The sequence below is a fragment of the Scomber scombrus genome, chromosome 8 (assembly GCF_963691925.1).
Source record: "Scomber scombrus chromosome 8, fScoSco1.1, whole genome shotgun sequence".
NCBI lineage: Eukaryota > Metazoa > Chordata > Actinopteri > Scombriformes > Scombridae > Scomber > Scomber scombrus.
This window is the reverse complement of record NC_084977.1, coordinates 11,932,966-11,954,588: the sequence shown is the minus strand read 5'-3', so window position 1 is coordinate 11,954,588 and position 21,623 is coordinate 11,932,966. Positions and strand designations below refer to the sequence as shown.

General features: G+C 42.0%; 1 protein-coding gene across 34 annotated transcripts in view; it reads left to right on the top strand.

Moving 5' to 3' along the window:
* Nucleotides 1–21,623, top strand: part of celf5a (cugbp, Elav-like family member 5a) — a 183,141-nt gene that overhangs the window by 4,843 nt on the left and 156,675 nt on the right. For all 34 annotated transcript variants that reach the window (XM_062423601.1, XM_062423587.1, XM_062423599.1 and 31 more), the window contains exon 2: nucleotides 12,090–12,172. In XM_062423601.1, coding sequence (XP_062279585.1) covers nucleotides 12,090–12,172 — 83 coding nt within the window. The remainder of the gene's footprint in view (nucleotides 1–12,089; nucleotides 12,173–21,623) is intronic.

Below are 21,623 nucleotides of genomic sequence, written 5' to 3'. Positions count from 1 at the left end.
GTGACCATTGTATGGTTGCTAATGAAATCAAACAAATTCTTCAGAAGAAATTAATTCTATTTCAGTGCAGAGTATGTGACTGCTGAGACTCAAGAAAAGCTATTCTTAGTCTCCTTGCAGTTTTGTGCAGGGATTTGATTTAACAAATAAAAAATAAAATCTTCTGTCTGGGCCAGTGAGCGAAGGCCACCAAGCCAAGCTAATGCAGTAACAACACCCTCTTCACAATCTTTAAACGCCTGTAAATATTGTAATAAGCAACAGGGCTTTCCTCATAAAAGATGCAGCAGCTCAACTGGTACTGACAGGAGCTATGGGTCTTGACTTCAGGATGAGGAGCGCTGCCTCCCTCTCCTTTCCTCTTCTCTTTCTTCTTTGGTTTTCCAAGGAGATTGCCAATCTCAGATGCAGACAAGGCAGCACTCTGCTGGAGGTTAGTGTCCGCACACCAAACTCACCTGGCTTTTATTCTTTCTCCGCTTCTCCCCTTAATCCCCCGCCCGGGAGAGCCTTTCAGATGGATTGATTTCCTGCGCCGGTGCAACATTCATGATGGCTTGCAGTATATAATGCTTTCAGTATGTTGGAAGTGCGTTATCCTGTGACCTTTCTAGAATATGTTTGCTAATGGTTGCCTGTAGCTGGGACAGACACGGGGAGATGCACTGTGAGGTCTGAGGGGAAACTTGGACCAACTTCATGACTGAGACACTTGCTTATAAAAACCTACTCTACATTTGTATGTCATTAGATAGATTACATGATCCTCTGTTGTGATTTGTTTTACATTGTGGGTTTTTGGTGACTATCACAGTAGGAGGCTTGACGGTAGGTGTTTGTCATATAAGACACTTGAAACAGGTTTTTATTTTTTAATTCACTTAGTCACTTGGCTACCTTAAGTTAATACATTGCTGTGTTAGCTTGGTGTTCGCCTCTTGTTGGTTGTTAGTACAAATGTTTTGATGATATGATTGTTGCTGTGACAATAACATCCAAATAACCAATAATGTTTGAGTAGTTATTCATGGCAGCTAACATTAATACAGGCTACAGATATTATATAACATTATTGTTATAATTGACACAATAAGAAAGGAAATACATTTGAGTTCATTAGAGAATTGCTGGGATACCTTCGTCTGGATTTCATGACTGTGCTGACAGTATTTTCAAAAATGTAAATATAGGATGTGGGTTGTCTTATTTTTGGTGTGTTTGCAGCTCACATTTCTCTTCTAAAGGTAAAGTCGGTACAAGTGTACCGCCTCCTTGTTCATGCACAAAGGTCACAGCTATTTTCTTTTTCTAAATAGACGGGAAGCCTATCTATTTTGTATGGGTAGCTTAACAAAGTGCCATTGCCTACAGAGCAGAGTGTGCTCTTTTAAGGGGGGGGGGTTATAAAGGCACAGAGGGGGAATAAAAGGAGGGAGCAAAGGAGGAGGGGTTGGTGGTTTGTGTTAGAATAGCATGAGCTCTTTAAAGTTGTGTTTGAGCCTGGCTGGGCACAGATTCATTTTAGAAGGAAAATGAAATAACAAGGGAGAGGGCAGAGAGGAGATTTTAATGCAATGTTTTGTGATAATCCCTCTCCATTTTGGAATGGTTCAGGAGAACTCATGCGATAAAGCCTTGTACAAGCCTGGAAAATAATAAGTTATTTGTCTTGCCTTATAGTACTGTGCCCTTGGAGGGCTCGCTAACCCCCATGTTTTGGCCAAAAAACAATCACAGATTAGTCAAGCTGTCACATCTCTCTGATTGCCAAAATGGTTGAGCCCTTGATGCTGGTGTGAATGAACAATGTATAAATGTCATTCATGTATCTGCCCAAGAGTGCACGCAAACACAAAGCAACGGGGATATGACTTAGCACTGTCACTCGATCCGTCTCTGTCAAACAGCCCAATGTGACGGGGACGAATTGGACAGGGAGAATGGCACATGTATGCAGCTAGACCCACAAGGCAAATGACAGACAGACACATGGGCACAGCACAATGGATGTATGGACAGATGGATAAGTAGAGAGGAAAAGATAAAGTGTTTGTCAGAGATGCAGAAACAAATGGTCGCTTTTATCCCAAGGCGGTGGGAGAGTAGAGTGATGGCTCAGCTTGGGACATGCAGGATCCTTCTGACAGGTTGAGAGCCGTTTGGGCACTGGAGGGCGGGATGGATGGATGCTGGAGGCTGGAGGAGGAGGAGGAGGAGGAGGAGGAGCAGAGGCCACATTTGGTAGATGTATAATGTGATCACTTTTGCTGCTATTGCTAATACTGGTCTGAAAGGATCATATTATTATTATTCCTCAATTTCCAATGTAAGCAACAATAAAAGTGCTCTTATTTCAACAGAATAAAACATTCAAAAATGTACAACATACTCTGTATAACCTCCCCAAATGGAAATTATGACAACGGTAAACAACACTGTCACTGTCAAGACCCTTTTTTCTACAGATATTAAGCAATCCCCAACTTGGGATGAAGACACATTTTAGATTGGAAAATGTCTACGAATGCTCAGGTCCGTGAGGGATGTGTGAAGATACATGCTGCTCAGCACGGTTATAAATAGAAATTCTGTGGTATTTCCGAAAATAGGTTAAGCTGCCATCGCTGCACTGCTGGCATGACATCACTGATTGCCTGCCAGCCTCCCCCAAAAGACTGCTCCCATACTGTGCTCAAAAGGAGGGAGAGAATGAGGGAGAGACAGAGGGTGCATATGTGGGCGACTGTAGGTCCATGTCCCCTTCATTTTCCAGCGCTGGTGCCCCCTCCCCTTCTCTCCCCTCCCCTCACACCCACCCCTTCCGTCACGCGGCCGTCTCTCCCCTCACTCCTTCCATCTATCTTTTCCAGTGAAGGAGTGACACTGTAGCTAACAGTCTCTGTGCTTTATTGCCAGAGACACAAAGTGGTCAGTGGCTTTGTACTGGAGATGTATCGCATTCACATTTTCAGTGTGATACAAGCAAATTGAAAGCAAAATGGTGCAGAAGAAACTGATGAAAGATGGAATTTGTTTCTTTTTTGATGATCAAATGTTAATTTGTTTGAATATGTAGGGTATGTGGACTTTTCCACAGTTCCAACATGGCAGCCGTTCTGTGGTTCACTGTTCAATGGTAGATCTGGCTTAATTAAAAAAGACTACTCAAATTAATTAATGGCTGATGGGATGTCATATCTGTTTCGTTGGCTGTTAGGATTCAATTCTGAATTATCTATCTATCTATCTATCTATCTATCTATCTATCTATCTATCTATCTATCTATCTATCTATCTATCTATCTATCTATCTATCTATCTATCTATCTATCTATCTATCTATTTATCTATCTATTTATCTATCTGTCTATCTGTCTATCTGTCTATCTGTCTATCTGTCTGTCTGTCTGTCTGTTTATCTGTGAATCATTTCTTGGTGGGTCATTAGAACAACAGTATTTCTGGGCTTCTCTAGGCTGATTGTGGTTACCAGTACGTCAATGCAATTAACACCCTGTTGCCTGCTTGTTAGTCAGACCATTAGTGTTAATTATTACTCTTCTCCAGCTCAGTGGTGACATGAGATAAATAAAGAAAGAAAGCTGGGACAAGGACACAAAGTTGTATTTTTTTGGCATGCTGGGCATAATTAAAAATGTATGTTTGAAATACATGGCGCTATGCTCCATTCAGTGTATGCAATGAACTGAAAGAACAACTATATGGAGTAGAGTACTCATTACAAGTGTGTTTATGAAGACATGTGCAATTAGTGTTTCCTCTCAAGGTGGCCTGGATAAGGAAGAGGAATGTCTGTGCGCGTGTGGTGTTTTTCTTCCTCACACGTCTTTCTTCCTTATCCCTCTTTCAATCACTCCATCCAAGCAACCTCTGGGCCTTTGAAGTGCTGTCTTTAAAGATATCTTTCAATTTGTAGAATCAAAGTGACAGAAAACCTGATACGTTTCTCAGTAGCCAGTCAGTTTGCAGCTGCCAGTCATGTGTGATTGTGGCTCTGCGATGATCAATTGATCTGTCTCAAAGGTTCAAATGCTTTTCACCTTTTGAAAGAGGACAAGCTTTGCAAGGGATACCACATCAAATGTGCCAATCAGTTTCATTAAATGAAGACTTTGCATCAGTGGAAACATGGCGGACTGTGTTGTATCTTATACAGCGGCCAAGTGAAAGCAATTTTATTATTTCTTTTTGCCTGGCCTTGTTTGTTTTTCCGAGAGGTTGTTATAGTACATGAAGAGGAGGAGATGCAGTTTTCTGACTTTGACTGGAGGGGTTGGGGAGGGGGGTTCTTTTATTGATTTTTGTGTAAATCCCCCGGCCGGAGAAGACTTGTCTGGGAGAGGGAGGGACGGAAGGCTGGAAAGACAGTACTTGGCAGGTAAACTCCGGTTGTCCTCCCAGAAGTAACGCGGCAGGAGGCAGTAAGTGTGAACCTACACATTATTTACAGCTCTGTGAAACTCCATCCATTAACAGTGTCAATTAGCTCGCTCATCAGGGATGCAGGCCACTAGATGTATTTATAGATCTGGCCCTGGCTTTACAGTTTTTCTCAGTTGCTTTGGCTCAGTTCTCAAATGGCAGTTGAAGTTGTCAAAACAATATGTGAAATTCTTTGCAACATTTTTGCAGTTGTCCACAACATAAATAGCATTTATCATTTTTTGTTACCATTTTTCAAATATTATATTTCACATGACAAAATATTGCATACAATTGTACAATTATTGGTTGTAAATGTTTTGTGATCAAAATATATTATGTTTCTTCTCAGTCTATAATAGTCCATCTAATTGTCAAATTTAGCTGAGCCCATGTTTGATAGATTGCATTGATATGGAGTGGTTGTAAAGTCTACTAAACTGCTGAATTTGTTGTCAAGTGAAACTCAGACTTCACTTATGAATGGTGAGTTTCTCATATCTTAGACCAACCAACGGCATGTGCTGCAGTTAGCTTACAGGTGGCGTAAAATCAAATCAAAAATCAAATATTTGCTTGGTGCAATGGATGCTGTTATGAATGACATAACATCAGAAGCCTGCAGAGGATAGTTGTGGCATATAAGACAATTCTTCCCCTGTTGCATTGCAAGGAAGAGCATGAAGTGTGAGGAAGATGAGAATCTGTGGCCGAACAGACAGGAGCAACAGGATGTCCCTGATTCCCAGTACAGGCCTGTGTTTTGTTTTATTTTCAGTTTACTGTATTGTACTGTGTTGTGTGACTATTAAATTAAATATAAAATTGTTTTTCCTCACATTACATGCACACTGTGCTCTTTACAAAGAGGAATGTGAAACCTTGTACTCTTGAAATCAATGTCTGAAGAGTATTCTCTTTGATATACAATAGCAATCTGTTTAATACAATAGCAATCTGTTAGCTTAAGAAAAATAACTGGTACAGTAGGCATTCAGATGTCAGTGAAAATATGTAGGACAACGCTGTCATGCTAACAAAACATTTTGACCAGCTTAGTTTTACACAATATCAAAGGAACATGTCATTGTGGTGGCAATGACTTATTCCTCGACTGAGTTACTTAATCTTGAAACATGAGACTTTGGGAAAGTTACAGCTTTTTGCAGGTTTACTACAGTGTTTTGCCACCTATGAGCTGTTTTGGGAAATGCATCTTCACTGCTGAGATCTTTAAAAGTCTTTTGAGAAACTTGCCAAAACAATTAAGATAAACTTTAATAGCAGAAGAAGGATGGAACACCCAGATAGTCTACAAAAGCCAAGACTTACTTTAAAGGCCACGGTACAGTGGTAGATGCTGTGTTACAGCTGTGCTATGTTATAAGTATTACACAGCCATATATTGAAAGAGTTCGGGCCAACCTGGGGATAAGTGGCCTGTTGCAATCTGTTACATCACCTCCCAAAGCTGCACATACTGCCCAACAGTGTTACCTTAGGAACTTTATTAGGAACCAGGTGGACTGTGTTACTTTTGAAATCTGCCATACGTAGTAATATGTGCATGTCAACTATTGAGATAAATACTCTACAGTTTGACCATATGTAGCACCACCTGTGCCCTGAGAGAACTATTCAACCTCTGAGGCACACAATAGATTGTGAGTGTGATGGTGTCAAAGTCTGTCTCCTGGCTTTGTTATGATGGCTTCTTTGCCCCAGTATCGATCCTGAAACATTCGCAGAGCAATTCAGAAAGAATTTATTGCATTTGTCACACTCATTAGGCATCGCACACCACACCATATCACATATACACTATAAATACACACATACATTCACACAGGCAAACAGGCGGTCCTTTGGGATGTGCTGCCTATGGATCTGTTTGACTGCTGCTTGGAGGCTAGTGTAGTCTATGTGAGTGAGTAGCAACAAATCAATGGCTAAGGTCCCCTACTCAGGGGTCAGAGAGGATACCAGGGAGGGTCTGGGGACTATTTCTTGCCCTCATGATGGACACCGATGCTCCTCTGTGCTCTACAACATTCATCCTCCCCCAGCAATTGCTCAAGGTGAGGGGATGATGGGAGGTGTAGTGAAAGGAGAAATGGAGGAGGATTTGGAGCTTGATGCAGGAGAGATGAAGGAATGGAGTGATTTATGATGGTGTGATGGAAGGGTGTAGTAGGCTTCAGGATCAAGAAATGGTGACTGAGCACAGTTGTTGGCTCTCTTTAAGGTGGCTGTCTGACTTAATTAAGGTTTACAGGTTACGCTAGGCTACTGCTTATATTACGGCACTCATTACAAGCCCATTAGGCCTGGGCAGAGAAAATATTGTTGTCAGAACAATGAGTGAAAGCATTTTGGAAAGTCCCTGCCAACTCCATGCTCCAGCTTTTCTTTATTATACCTCTCTGTCTGTCCTCCCTCAATCTGTCCTCCTTCTCCCTGAGCATCGGCATGATTGTTTGAGTGTGTGAACAGATAGAGGATCTTTTTTTCAAAGGTGAGGGAGTGATTATATGAGTTAAAAGCTTCTCCGAGACCAGACTGATTACCCCCCTCACGGTCAATCTGTGCCACTGAGCCTCCTGCCTCCCTGGCTGGCAATGATTCAGGTCATAATTACATTGTATCAGTGCTGATGATGTGTGTTTCAGCTTCCGACCCCTCTGAAAGACTATCAGTTCCTCTGGAGCCACACATGGCAGTAAATGAAGTAAGCAAGTAATCTACCCACGGTGATAGCATTTTCCAAAGAGTGCAAATGATGTGTGAGGGAGCAAGCGAGGCTGGTGCCAGGACTGGCTCGGTTTCTGCTACCTTCACACTTTCTGGCCAAGGAAATGCCACATCGAGAGCAAGTTCACACTTTTTCATTACACTGGGGCAGCTTGGCTCCTCTGGGGCAAGGAGATGGAGAAAAGGGAGCAAAGAGGGCATGAAAGGGGGACTGAAAAGAGAGGTTGTGTTTAAGCCCATCCAGTCTCCAAAGAATTGCATTTATATTTGACGAGTCTGCAGTACAAAATTTATGTCCAGTGTAGTGGCAGGATGTTAGTATTGAGTTCCTGCAGTTGACGTCACACCCTGTAACAGTCAGTTGCCATAGTGGCAGACACAAATTATTCACTTCATGGTCCTGCTACACTATATAAGTATCATTAACTGATGAGGTAGTTAATTTCTTGCGAAATGTTCTCAAAGAAAATGTTCACCATGCTGGACACCTGAAATTAAATTAATGATACTAGTAATAAAAAAAAAAGGGAACACTGTTTACTGTAAAGTTTGAGACCCATGGAGGTCACAGATCTTGATAATTGTGTTGACTTACAGACTTAATTGGCTGTTTGAGAACATAAAGAACAAAAACATATTCATAGAGTTACTAAATGAAATGGGCTACTGTGTTCAGAACATCTTACCAAAGGACTGCTTTTGTAAAGTTGCTGGCTGGCTAACACTGGCACATTTATAGAATTAAAAAAAATCTAATAATATCTGTTTCATAGATGGTATGTATCATGAATAATTGTAACAATTTTAACTAATCATTTTGAAAATATATACTGTATTTTAATGAGTATTATAGGTGGATTGTTTACCAGGTAGCTTGATCCAGTTGTTGTTGTTTAGGTGTCAATGCACATTGTATCCCCTGCTGTTTATGCCAGTGCATGTATGGTACTAGATGGCGATGTCACCACTGCAGGTGCAGATGATTAAAAACAATTAATCAGATTATGTGTGAGGGTAAAGTGTGTGTGCCAGTCAGATGTCACTACTTTACTATACTTTACTATATATACTATACTTTACTATACAAAAATGGAACTATTCATCAAATTCCTTCATCTGAAAGCTAGTACAACCACAAGTTGGTGTGTCTGACTTAAGCTAAATGTGGATCAGTTTTGTGATGTCGCCTAAATTGAACAAAAACATTAGCCGGTAAGCCACTAAACCTCTTTGATAAAACAACATGTAACGTTAAAGGTGTTGTCACAGATGTCACTGCACTAATGTGGTGAATCTGATTCACAAAGAAAAAGATTACAGCTGAATACTGTTATTATGTGGGTAGATTTTAGTACTCACTGTGAAACTTAATTATTTTAAAGCTTATTGTGTTGACTGATATTGCAATTTATATTTTCCAAGAGTATTGGTTTTATGCTTATAATCCTAATAGTCCTGTGAAGTAATTGATTAAGGATAGTTGGTTCAGGCTTTAATTTATTCAAGTCAGGCATTTTGAGTTTGATTGATGTTGATGGCAAGCCTACCAAGTCAAGGGTGATTTTATTCACATGGTGACAGAGCACTGCATCCCAGCACTACATGGATAACTTCCATCCAGATTCAGCAGTTCTTTTATTCACTGAATTATTTTTTGGATTGAATAAGGGCCAATACTGTGTACATTCCTGTTCCCTCATTCAGCCCTTAATTTTTCTTAAAGGGGAACTTTGCCCATTTTACATGTCAATATGATAATTTGTGTTTCGTATAGTTAGTGTGGAGTAGGAATTGGGACACAATTAGTGTTAGTTGAATAAGTGTGCCTGAAACAAGTGCTTAGGCATACTAAGACAGAAACAGATGTGTGTGTATTTACAGGACCTATAAACCTCACAGTACAATTAGCAGAATATCCTAGTGTGCTGCACCAGACATACACACACACACACACACACACACACACACACACACACACACACACACACACACACACACACACACACACACACACACACACACACACACACACACACACACACACACACACACACACACGAGACACAGACTTGACAATCAGACAACTTTGGTAAAGGAAAGCCTGGGTCACTGTGGATGTAAATGGCTGCTGTCGCCAGAGCTATGCAGTATCTTCCACTACTCACTCGGTCACCCTTCTCCCTCCGTCTATTTCTCTCTCTCTCTCACTCTCTCTCTCTCTCTCTCTCTCTCTCTCCTCCATGTAAGACTTTTTAATTACAGTATATGCCAATTCAACACAGTGGAGATGAAGAGACTCAGCCCTATTTCCCAGTACACACACTGTGCACACTTAAAAATATATCATTAAGAAATATGAGATGAGTGGAATGGAGAGCAGAGAATAACAGAGAGAGCTGGTGAAGAGAAAAGAAGAAGAGAAAGAGAAGAAAGAGGGAAGGGAAGGCAAGGGAGGCAAAGAGGAGAGGGGTAATTTCTTCTCTTTGGAGCTGAAATCAATGTGTGAGATAAGACTGTTTTAGGTTTCTATCAGATGATGCAGAGGATCATCTTCTCACAATGGGAAGGCTTCCCCCATTGCTGTGTCAGCAGGCTCCGATTACAGTGGCTTTTTGTTGTGTTTCAAACAATTTCATCATACACCCCCACCCCCCCTCCTCACACTTTTGCGCTTGGTATGCAATGCTGCACTGGCAATTTGTACGTGTTTGGATTCCAATTATGGAGTTGTTAAAGCTTTTTCGCCTGTGGCCTGCAAATTCTTATTAAGCCATACATTAAAGAGCAGAGAATCACATTTAAATGGAGTTCATGTTTCTCTTTTGTTTGCCAGTGTTGTGGTTGTTATTAATTTATTCTCAATGCCCTATGCATTACACATTAACAAATAAATCGTGTTTGTGATTGTAATGCAAAATACTTGTTTCTTATTCAGAGATAGGGGCAGCATTTGTCAAGTAAATCAACAACAACAAGCCCAGGGAGAGAGAGAGAGAGAGAGAGAGAGAGAGAGAGAGAGAGAGAGAGAGAGAGAGAGAGAGAGAGAGAGAGAGAGAGAGAGAGAGAGAGAGAGAGAGAGAGAGAGAGAGAGAGAGAGAGAGAGAGAGAGGGAAAAACAACCACCAAAATGGAGCCATTCCCTCCTATTACCCTCAACGATTTGAGAAACAAACAAACCCAAAACAACAATGACATTTCCGCTATCGTAGTGTTTCTTCAAAAGTCGACTCAGGAGAGAGAGAGAGAGAGAGAGAGAGAGAGAGAGAGAGAGAGAGAGAGAGAGAGAGAGAGAGAGAGAGAGAGAGAGAGAGAGAGAGAGAGAGAGAGAGAGAGAGAGAGAATTAGACAGCAGTGTGAGTGATTGAGTGATTTGCTCGGTGTCCATTGGAAATCATTAGGTTAGGGGTGCTGGGACACGGCTGCACCGTGACACCAGTGCTACAGTCAGCCACCTCAAAGGTCACAACCCTGGACTGAATCCATCACATACTGAAAAGCAGAGTGACTGTCCCAAACAAGAAGAGAAGAGCTTCAGTAAACGTAACATAGTTGGATATAATTTAGATTATATTAACATAAATGCATGTTAATATAATGTGCACGTGTCCAAACACATACACACATGTGCAGAGACTTTCGTCTTAGAGCAGCAAGTTAAAAGAGGTTACAGGTCAATCAATCAATCAATGATTGACCCAACCCTGCTTGGTACAGTCCTGCAGAGGTTACAGTGGAGAAATTGTTAAAGTGCAAGGGTTAATGAAATGGCAGACAAAATATGCATACACACAGTTACATGTGTACTGCCTTGAGCAAAGACACACAACAAAAAATGGGTGGTGAATGTTTGGATGGATAAATGTGATCGCAACTAGAAAAACGAATTGGAATATTCAGTGTAAAGACACTTAATACATCACCACCCACTGAATATATTTGGCTGTTGAAATGAGATCCAAAATGCAGTGGCTGCTAATAAACCATCTTCAGAGTGGCAGAAATATGATGCATGGTAACCCATATGAACCTCATTAATAGAACACAAGCAAATCTATTTATTCAGACAGTCATGGAGAAAATGATTGCCTCAATACTCCATCTAGTTTCTCTCCATTCCTCGTTCTCCTTGCCTTCTCTTCTCTTTTCTATGTATGCAGTGATTTTGACAGATGTTGTGTGAATGTGCATGCCTTACCTTTGTGCTGGATAGCTTAGGCATCAACCCTAGGGAATTTAACCACCATGTCCCGTCCTCCCTTCTTCTCTGTCAGTATCTCCCTCCTTCCTCGGTCCCTACAGTGATCTCATCACTTCTTTCCTTTTCAATCTTACCATACTCTACTGCAGTCCTGTTCCTTTTGTCTCCGCTGCTGTCACAGCCATTCAGGGTGGGGACAGTGGCCATGCTGCTAGGAGCTTTGGACAGGACATAGCACTGGGGATGGGGAGACTGGACTGGCCTGGCAATTCATCCAAATAATTCTCTTTTCATCTGCTCCTTTTTTGTTGCAGTTTAGTTTTTTCTTTCCCTTTGCTGCCATAGAAAACTGTCTTCATGTAGCCTGGTGTATTGCATGGTTGCCTGTTTTCATTAACTTGCCCTGTTTATTCCAAGAAATGTTTGCTGGTAGTTTTGTGTTTTCACAGACTCATGCAACCCTTTATGTAGATTTGGTTCCTTAATTTTGTTAATTTCTCAGTATCTGCACATAAGAACTCATTATTTTGAATCAGACCTAACATTCTGATTGCCCTTGTCTAACTGCTTTGTAATACATTTTTATTATTGTTTTAATATTCACCATTTTTAAGGTCTCCAATTTTTTTGCACTTTGTTTTTATTTAGGATGACTATAATTCTAATTATGTTTATATTTGGTGTATCTCTCTTGCAGGTTGTGCATTCCTCACCTACTGCGCCCGAGAGTCGGCCATCAAAGCCCAGAACGCGCTCCATGAACAGAAAACACTGCCAGGGGTAAGTGTGTCTGTATGTTTGTAACCTTCCCACCCCCCATCCTTCTCTTCTTGATCTCACTTTACTCCATGGTGGTCAGCCATGCCATCTGCACCCGACTGCACACCAGCCGGCGTTCTCCTTGTCTCTGAGATGAAAAACACTTTGGAAAGCTATTCAATCAATAGCTTCGCCTTTGCCCAGTTTAAACTTTTCCATGTGTCTGGTCTCCAGGGGATATCGCCAGCATCGATCAGACCTACTCTGCCTCATACTTATGAAGCAATAGAATACTATGACAGTTTTTGGGGTAAATCTCTGCATGTCAGGAAAGGTGCTGTAAATTGAAAAATGCGAAACACCACTTTGATTAATGTGATTGAAATAATTTATTTGGTAAAGAGAAAGAACTCTTTTGCACATTTGTACATATTGTAGTAGGGCTGCATTCATTATTTATTTAATTTGTGATATTTTTATGCATTTCTGTGTATGTACACTCTGGGCATAGCTGTATTAGCATGGGTTTCTCACAAGTGCTAAGACAATGACAGAGAGAGACAGAAGGAAGGAGGAGTGTGTAGAAGTGGCTTCCCACAGAGGCAGTGTGGCGTAACATGGTCAGATCAAGCCTGCAGCAGTGAGAAACATCAGTAAAAATCCACTCACACCCCTCGAATCATTCCCCACCGCCATCACCTCCAGATAGAAGACAAAGAGTTTTAGAAACCCAGCCAAAAGGCACATGTTTCAGATTAAACATGCAAATACAGCTACTACGAACTTTGATCATTTTTCTGGTGGCTTTCTTGAAAAACAAGTTGTTTCATTTATCCTGCAAATTAGCCAAGCATGAGGCTGGAGGGCGTTATATTCTTCCTTTTCCTCTGCATTTGAATAATAAGACAGGAGACAGAGAGAGGGAAAAATAGTTCTTTCACATTATGCCAGAGGTCTTGTTCATGAGAGGTTATAATTTTGTTTAGCTGTGTCTTAAAAATGGTGGATTCTCTCTGTTTTCCTTTCAGTTTTTGTCCTTTGTCTGGTTTTCATAGTCATTCTCATTCGGGTTGACCCACCACTGGCATTAAATAGTTGATGTGCTTGAATGTATAAATGAGGGATGTGAGGGCACAGGCATAGACAACAAGTATGATGCTTTTGCCTACTCCCCCTCCTTTTCTTATGCTGTCAGCTCTCTGTGGTGACCTGTGCAATCCCTCTGTCTGCGTCTACATTGCCCACAATGATTTGTGTGTGATCCATAATAATGTGAGCTGGATACAATGTCATTTTGTTCCAGTGGCCACTTGTGTTACTACAACAAAAATTCCCTGGCATTTTCACTATAGACTACCATCATAAATGAGATGTCAGTAAAAATGTTGACAGGTCACATCGAATAGCAAAACATACTTCTCTCTGTATTATGAACTTTTAATAAATGATGGTTTCATATTTGTACAACCTTCCCAGAGCCTAGAAAAGTGATTTTAAAGTGGGTGACCAATCCTAATGTCAAGTCTATGATCTGAGTGGGAATGTGTGGGTGGGGCCAGCAGGAGAAACATTAATGCACATGTGCAGTGGACTGCACATGCAGAAGCAAACCAAGAAGCTAGAGAAAGATTTTGGCTTATGCGCCTTGTGAGCAGTTTTTATTTGAATGAATGGGTGCCGGCTTTGAGTCTATTATCCAATATCCACATTACATTCATGGCTAAAACTTTTACATTGGCTGTATGTCACCATTGTTCAGTATGTGGGCTGTTTTCCACTTGCTTTTTTGTTCTTCTCATCTTTAAAAAACATGTTAGTTATCTGATTATTGGTGTGGTTTGGGAGGAGACAGAGGAGGAAGTGAGTGGCTTGGGGATCCCAAAGATCAACGGGCCAATCATCCACAAGTCATTGTGGCCGCAGAACACAATGTACCGGGTCCACACACTGGCCACAATTATGTAATTGCAGGCATGTTTGTGGACCCTGGCGCCTTAGTGTGTTCTAAGAGAAGAGCAGAATTACAAACCATCTGGAGTCTGAAAGGTTTTATGATCATTTCGATTGAGTGCTGTTACTGTAAAGTGCATCACTTTATGTCACAGAACAAAATCTACATACAGTAGTGATACATACACATTCTGCAGTCTTTAAATCATAACATATCCTAACACAATTCTGCATGTTGTATTTTTCTCACGAGTTCTGAATGCACATTCACACACGCATTCATGGACATGGACTTGCCATTGTATCACTCGTGAGTGATAAACCATTTTCTTGTACCTTTCAGTCGTGCTTTAGCCCTCCTGCTGACATGCACCCCTCTACCCCACCCAATCCTGCCCACCCCACATCCTCCCGTCTCCCCTCTCTCCCACTGCTCCACTGCCGCTGCTCTTCCTGAGACAGAGCGTGTCATAGAAATGTAACAGGCAGACGTTGATGGGTGTCAGGCCTCACATACGAGGCTGCTCTGCTGTTCCCTTCCCTTCAACTTCACTCACATACACAAACACCAGTGGTCCAAGGAAACGCAGTCAACGTGTGCAATAGAAGTACAGCCACACTGTACAAACAGGTGCAATACTAACTACACACAAACACTATGCTCCTAAACATTATATATACCCTACTGACTTACTGATGGAGCAACAGCTATTATACTATACTGTACCATAGAAAGAACATACCACACAGAACATGTTATGATAACTAACACATGCATTGTGAGACTGCTTTCCATCCCCCCTCCTGTCCTTCTCTCTTGAGCTTCCCTGCTCCTAAATCTTTTGCGATGTGACCCCTGTTGCTTCACTGCTTGATGGTAAGTAGATATGCCAGTTGTTTGTTTGCAAAATCCTGCTTGATATGCAGTTTGCCAGGGGCTATGGTGTAATTAATGTAAACTAGGAATTCTCCTGAGATGAGTTATGAGTTATCAACGTCTGCGTTTTGTCATTAACTCCTGCATCGTTGCTCTCTTGCACAGGGCTTTGACCGGTGTGGTAACTCATCTGTGTCTATTATTTAAATGTTGAATCTGAATTCAGATCAAATCGCCAACACCGTGCTGGACTTTGCATGTTTCAGAAGACTAAAACCATATTAGAAAATCGTACTAACCCTCAACAGCTTATTCTGAATCTCACACTGAGCCCTGTGTTAAACACCAAGCACACATGGCCACCCACATATACACATACCAGCTTACACATGGACACCAGCATGAATACACTCATTGCCATTGTTTTTAGATCTGCTTTGCAGATTGGCAAATTGTAGTGGGTCCAGATTGTTAGGTAGAGAGGAGCATATGTAGTCTTTAATCAACCTCTCAAAGCACTTCACAAACACGGAGATAAGGGCAATGGGTGATAGTCTTTTAGGCAGGCTGATGAAGAGTTTTTCTGTACAGGGACAATAGAAAAACTTCTTGAGGCATTAGGAAACCACAGACTGCTCCAGGGAGAGGTTGAGTAGTAGTCAGCGCAGGTCTTAAGAACATGCACAGGAATTTGGCACTCATGTACCGTACTAGCTTTTGTCTTCCGCATCATGTCCACTACGTGCATCATGTCCACTACGTGCATCATTTCCTTTGAATCCTTTGCACATGGGTATGCAATCTCAATGTTGTGTGAGAGAGGTAGACTTCATCAGTAACATTAAAAAACACTTTAGGTAGTAACAGAATACTAATACGTTGAATGACAATACTGACAATAAAAAAATATAGTTCAGAATTGTGGTTTGATGTAAAAAGAAAAGAAAATCTTACAAATCATAGCACAAAATGGTAGCTGTATAATATTATGCTTGGAGTATCAAAAGAATAAAAGAACCCCTATATCACATGATTTTTATACATATACTGTATATGTCTGCATATTTCCAGATGCGAGCATGGATTCACTAGTTGCTGCACACACAAACACACATAACCCAGCGTCACCTTATTATTAGAAATAAGCAGTTCTGTTCTTGGATGTTATTATCCATGTCCCCCTGTTACACATTAGCTACTGAAAGGAACAGTATGGCCTAATGGAAGTGTACTGGACTGGAATATAGATTCCTGTGGTAAAGTGTGATGGGAACCTTGGGGACACGAGTGCCTGACATAAGTTTGGCCACCGAATAGGAGAAGCGCTGACAGTTTACCAGGTGTGTGTTGCTTGACTCTATTAGCTGCTTATGTCCGCATGTGTGGTAAGCTGGCTTTGCATTGCAGCCAGCTCTATGTAGATACAGATAGCAGTGGATAAAGGTGGGAAGAAAAACATGTGCGCATGGCAGCTTGCCGTGATTATACACCACCCACAACAGTGAGGCTTGAATATATTATTTGTGCGTTGTTTTGTGCTTGTTTGCTGCTGATGGAGATGCATTACTTTTTATATTACATAACCATATGAGGGCTTTTGTGTATGTGGATATGCTCATGTTTATTAACTTTAAAAGGGTTTTTCCTCTCATAAAATAAAGTCTAAGCATGTCGTTATGACCTGAAAACTGAAATGTTTTCTGGCAACTCCTTTATGAAATGTTGTGTCTTCTTAAAAAAACCAAAAAAACCAACAGAAACACAGTGACACTTGGGGCCTAAAGTGGCTATATCTACAGCGGTTGCTATGTGTGATTGTGAGTGTCACAGCTGTCTAACCAAGTCCACAAGAAATTTATTCCACCCAGCTCAGCATCATGACCAAATCCTGCATCCTTCACACTATCCACCAACCCACCCACCCACCCCCCTCCACTCTCCTCAAACTCTCTGTCCTCTCACTGCCACTCCTCAAATCCAGCAGATCCAAGAAATAATCTCAGTTACTGCAGCAAGTCTATTTGCTGTAGCACAGAAAAACATACCATCCCTCGTTTTTTTTTTGTTGTCATGCTAGCATTGTGTATAACAGTGATTGTCTTGGAAGAAGCATTGGTGGAAATGTGTTTGCTGCATGCATTTACTCCCAATATTAATACAGCTCGACCTGGGGGGAGTGTAAGAGGCTGGCAATGATTCAGGAGGCAGGTTTATGGAAATAGCACCCGCATTAAAAAACCAATGAGAGCGGGGAGAAGATTATGCTCCGGCACACACATGTGGGCTCCTGCAATGTCAACACTCTAAGTAGATCCCCTCCCTCTCAATTGCCTCCGTCTCCCTCTGTCTCCATTTCTGTCTTTCCCGCTTTCTCACTTTTGCGGGGTCTTCTTTGCTGCGCACATACCACTGTTTTTAGCCTGCTGTGCTGTGCACTCATAGGGTGCCTGCATGTTTGTACACATGTGCGTGCATAAGTTTGCGTGTATTTGTATGTGTAATTGTGTGTGTGCCAGTACTTAGCTTTGCCATAATAGGATGTATGAGGAGTAAGGAGCAGAGCACGGCTGTGGTGTGGAAAGTGGCCAACCTTGTGCTGTGAAAATGAAGCTGCCATTCCATAGAACTGTTCTTCCACACACTGGTCTTCTACCGCCCAGCCTTCTGCTGAGCTTTACGTACACACACACACACACACACACACACACACACACACACACACACACACACACACACACACACACACACACACACACACACACACACACACACACACACACACACGTTCACAGATAAATCCATTTACACATATACATATACTCTTGCGTGCATGCTGTCCAACTGTACATCAACCACAGCCGCTAAGTTTGCACGTATATCAACCTAGTTGCCGCAGAGGCTGAATTATTCACTGCTACACTGTGAAGGTTGGAAGTGCATGAGTGTAGTGTACTGGATGATCGTGTGTGTACTGTATGTGCCTGTGTTGAGTGGGCAGTGGTGGGGGCGGGAATAGAGCAGACCGGTCAGCATGAAGCCAATCGGTGCTGGCAGGATTAGAGGCCTTGTAGCTAGAGAGAGGGGACTCATTAGAATTTAGCCTTTGGGTAACAGGAGTGTGTGTGTGTGTGTGTGTGTGTGTGTGTGTGTGTGTGTGTGTGTGTGTGTGTGTGTGTGTGTTATTAGGAAGAAGACCATAAAGTAATGGTGGAAGTTTAAACGGGCATGGTCAAGTTTTTTTTCCTTCTTTAAAACATGTTTTCTGCTCTTTTATTTATAAAGGGACATGTGTTGTGAATGTAATATTTGAATTTTAAAGTACTATCTCTAACACTGTCCATCTATAATGCCCAGCCTTTACTATGTTTTTCATTTTTTATTATAGTCATGGAAATGTTTTATTCTGATTTTATTCTTGTAAGAAGTTTGTGCCTCAGTGATTAACAGATGCATACATATGTGAGGACTTTGTTAAACATTTGAACATCATCTGCAAAGAAACCTACCACCAAGTCTAATGTTTGTATGTTTTTGACCCACCCTTTTTACCCAAATCTACTGTACTAACTAAGGTGAATAGAATGACCAGGTGGTATTGTTAAAAGCCTTGAGGATGAGGGCTGCTGTGCATGTGTGACTAGACATTTGTGCAGGGATATATGCAAGATTATACTTATTTTTCTTTATTTATTATGTATTATAGTTGGCACTGTACTACACTGGCACTGGACAATATTACTGTGGTGCCAATGTTAATATGTTAGCACATGAAACATAGTTTTCCTTGAGTGTGTGTGTGTCTGTATATTTCTGTGTGTGACTGCTGTAATGGCATATTGTTGTAATGTAAAGAGTTGCTGTACCAGAGTGCTCCTAAGGGAAGAGAGATGAATCCCCAAACCCCCAGTGTGCACTTGTGCGTGTACACACACACACACACACACACACACACACACACACACACACACACACACACACACACACACACACACACACACACACACACACACACACACACACACACACACGCACATACATACGCACCCCTGAAGCAAAATGGCTAGAAATAGACTCAGACAGATATACGGCTAACTGTTGGAGCCATCACAATGTTGCAATGTTGTACAAGGTTTCCCACCTTCTGTCTCTCTCTGTCTAGCCATTGCTCCTTCACACACACACACACACACACACACACACACACACACACACACACACACACACACACACACACACACACACACACACACACATACACACACACACACACACACACACACACACACACACGTACACGCACGCACACACACACACACACCGCTCCTTTGTTCAGCTCGTTTTTCTGTGTGGTAGATTAGCCACATATTTAGAGAAGTCTTCTACTCCCCAGGGGATTGGCTTCCAAGGGTATTTGGAAAAGGATTTGCACTCTGCACCTGCCTTTAGAGAATAAGAAACACCCACTGAAACACAAAATTGTGTTTCATCAAGACATTTTATTTCATACAGTCCAGGATATACCATACTCTTATGCATTGTCCTCCCATGCTACACATGTTACTGTTGTCAAACCAAATACTTGATGGAAGAATTATGTCTGTTAAATTATTTATTTATTACACCAAAACATTACAGCATGTAATAGCCTTTGCCATCACATGGGAACTAATACAAGCTGATATTATAATTGCAAAAGTTTATGTTGCTTTGAGTTACAGATGACCAAATTTTGACCCCATCTGTGACATAAGCACTGATGACATTACAATGCTGCTCCCCCTCCTGCTGCTCAGGGTACATCTCACTAACCAGCTCTTGGAGGGTAGACATTGGTTGAAGTACTGAAATAATCCACTGCGCACCCTGCCCATTAAGCCACTTCACAGTGAGAAGTGTGCTATTTTTTCTGAGGTACAGGTTAGCAAAAAAGCTGAATTATTAATGTTTTTGATATTTTTAGCCTGTTTAACCTATTTCTGGTTGTGGCTGGAGACTGCTCGCCCGTCTGTCTGTGAGATTCAATCATGTGACACGGCTGTGATCTGGGTTATAGAGCTGGATTTTGCATGTAATGGGGGAAACTAAGTGTGTGTTTTTAGATGTGCATAGGTAGTGGGCAAATGTTTGAGCCTTTATTCTCAGTTAACATGTGCTCTACTGGTTTAATTTGGTGCTGTGCAGTTTAGATGATCTAATGTTAATTTGGCACTGTGAAGCATCACCAGTACCAGTGGGGCCCAACCAGATGAGTCTGGTTTTATTCCAGGCCGGCGGGCACGACTGCAGAACCGTGCAAGAGGCGAGGCCAGGATACTGACTGACAATCCATCTGTGGGTCCCTGCACAGGCTTGTACAGGTGTGCCACAGCCTGCAGACACAAAGAGAAAGAGTTGGAGAGCAGAGGAGTCTGCACATGGATGATAAAATATTGCCTTGAATAGAAGGGTGTGTATGTGTCTGCATGTGAGTGTGTGTCCTTGTGTGCATGTAAAAAGAGGGAGGAGAAAAGATTAGCTTACAAATACTGGCTACCCAAATAGACAAGACAGCAGTTTAGGAGACACAGGCAAGTGTAGCTGGGAACATGTCACTTTATTCAATAATGAAGGACACACTTAAAACGCATCACCCAGTGTAGCTAATCAGAGCTGACATCTTGCTGGCTGGACCTTGTGCCATTGGGAGAGAGGGGGGGATGCGTAAGGAGTGTGCCAGAAATACTGAGAAAAGAGGAGAGGACTGAGAGGGAGTTGCAGGGTCATGTTGACAGCTTGAAGTCATACCTTCAGAGCTGAAGTGTGTCTGCATGTCTGTGTGTATGTATACTGCACGTACACACACAGCATGTGCCCGTATATCTGTGCTTGACTGAAATGGCACACTTCTATTGTGGAACCAGAGCTCATTTGTAAGGCAGATCTAGCCCTGCTTTGGTGTAGTGTCCACAGAGAGGGTAAGGGGGCTGCACAGCACGACAGCCAGCAATTGTCAGCAAAAACAGGACTAATGAAATACAGTACACATGGCTGGAGGGCAAGGAGAGGAGTGTGACTGACAGGGCGCATGAGTGGAAACAGCCCGTGGCAGCCCTCTATCATGGCTACCAACGCATCAGCCAGCCAGACCGATTTGTTTTAAGCCCCAGCCCCCTTCCCATCCTAGATAAGGGACGCAGCATGAGGCACAGGGTAGAGGAGAGGGACAGTGTGTGTGTGAGGGTCCCTGGGGGTAATGACACGGAATACAAGTGTATGGGGAGTGCTACTGATGGGCCTGCTCATGTGGAAGCGGGTATTTGCATTGCAGAGGAGGGCTGTCAGTAGCGCTCTCTCTGGAAGCCAGTGTCAGGGTGATTGCTAGCGGTGAAGGCTTGTGCCGTCTGCCCGGCAGAATACCAGGACACTGGATAAAGCTGAGCTAGCACCAGGAAGATCAAGCAGGTCGACATTCAACATTTCTTTGTGTTCTCATTCTGAAAGGGTTTTCGTAGCATATATTTTCGTTAAATAAACTGAGATTTTACCTGACACTTCATTTAAGTGGTTCTGTTTTGGCTGTCATGGCAGCCTTAAAGCTTTCATATAGAAAATAACAATAACCTGGATGGCTGCAGAATAGCTGGGAATATAAATTATATAGTTATG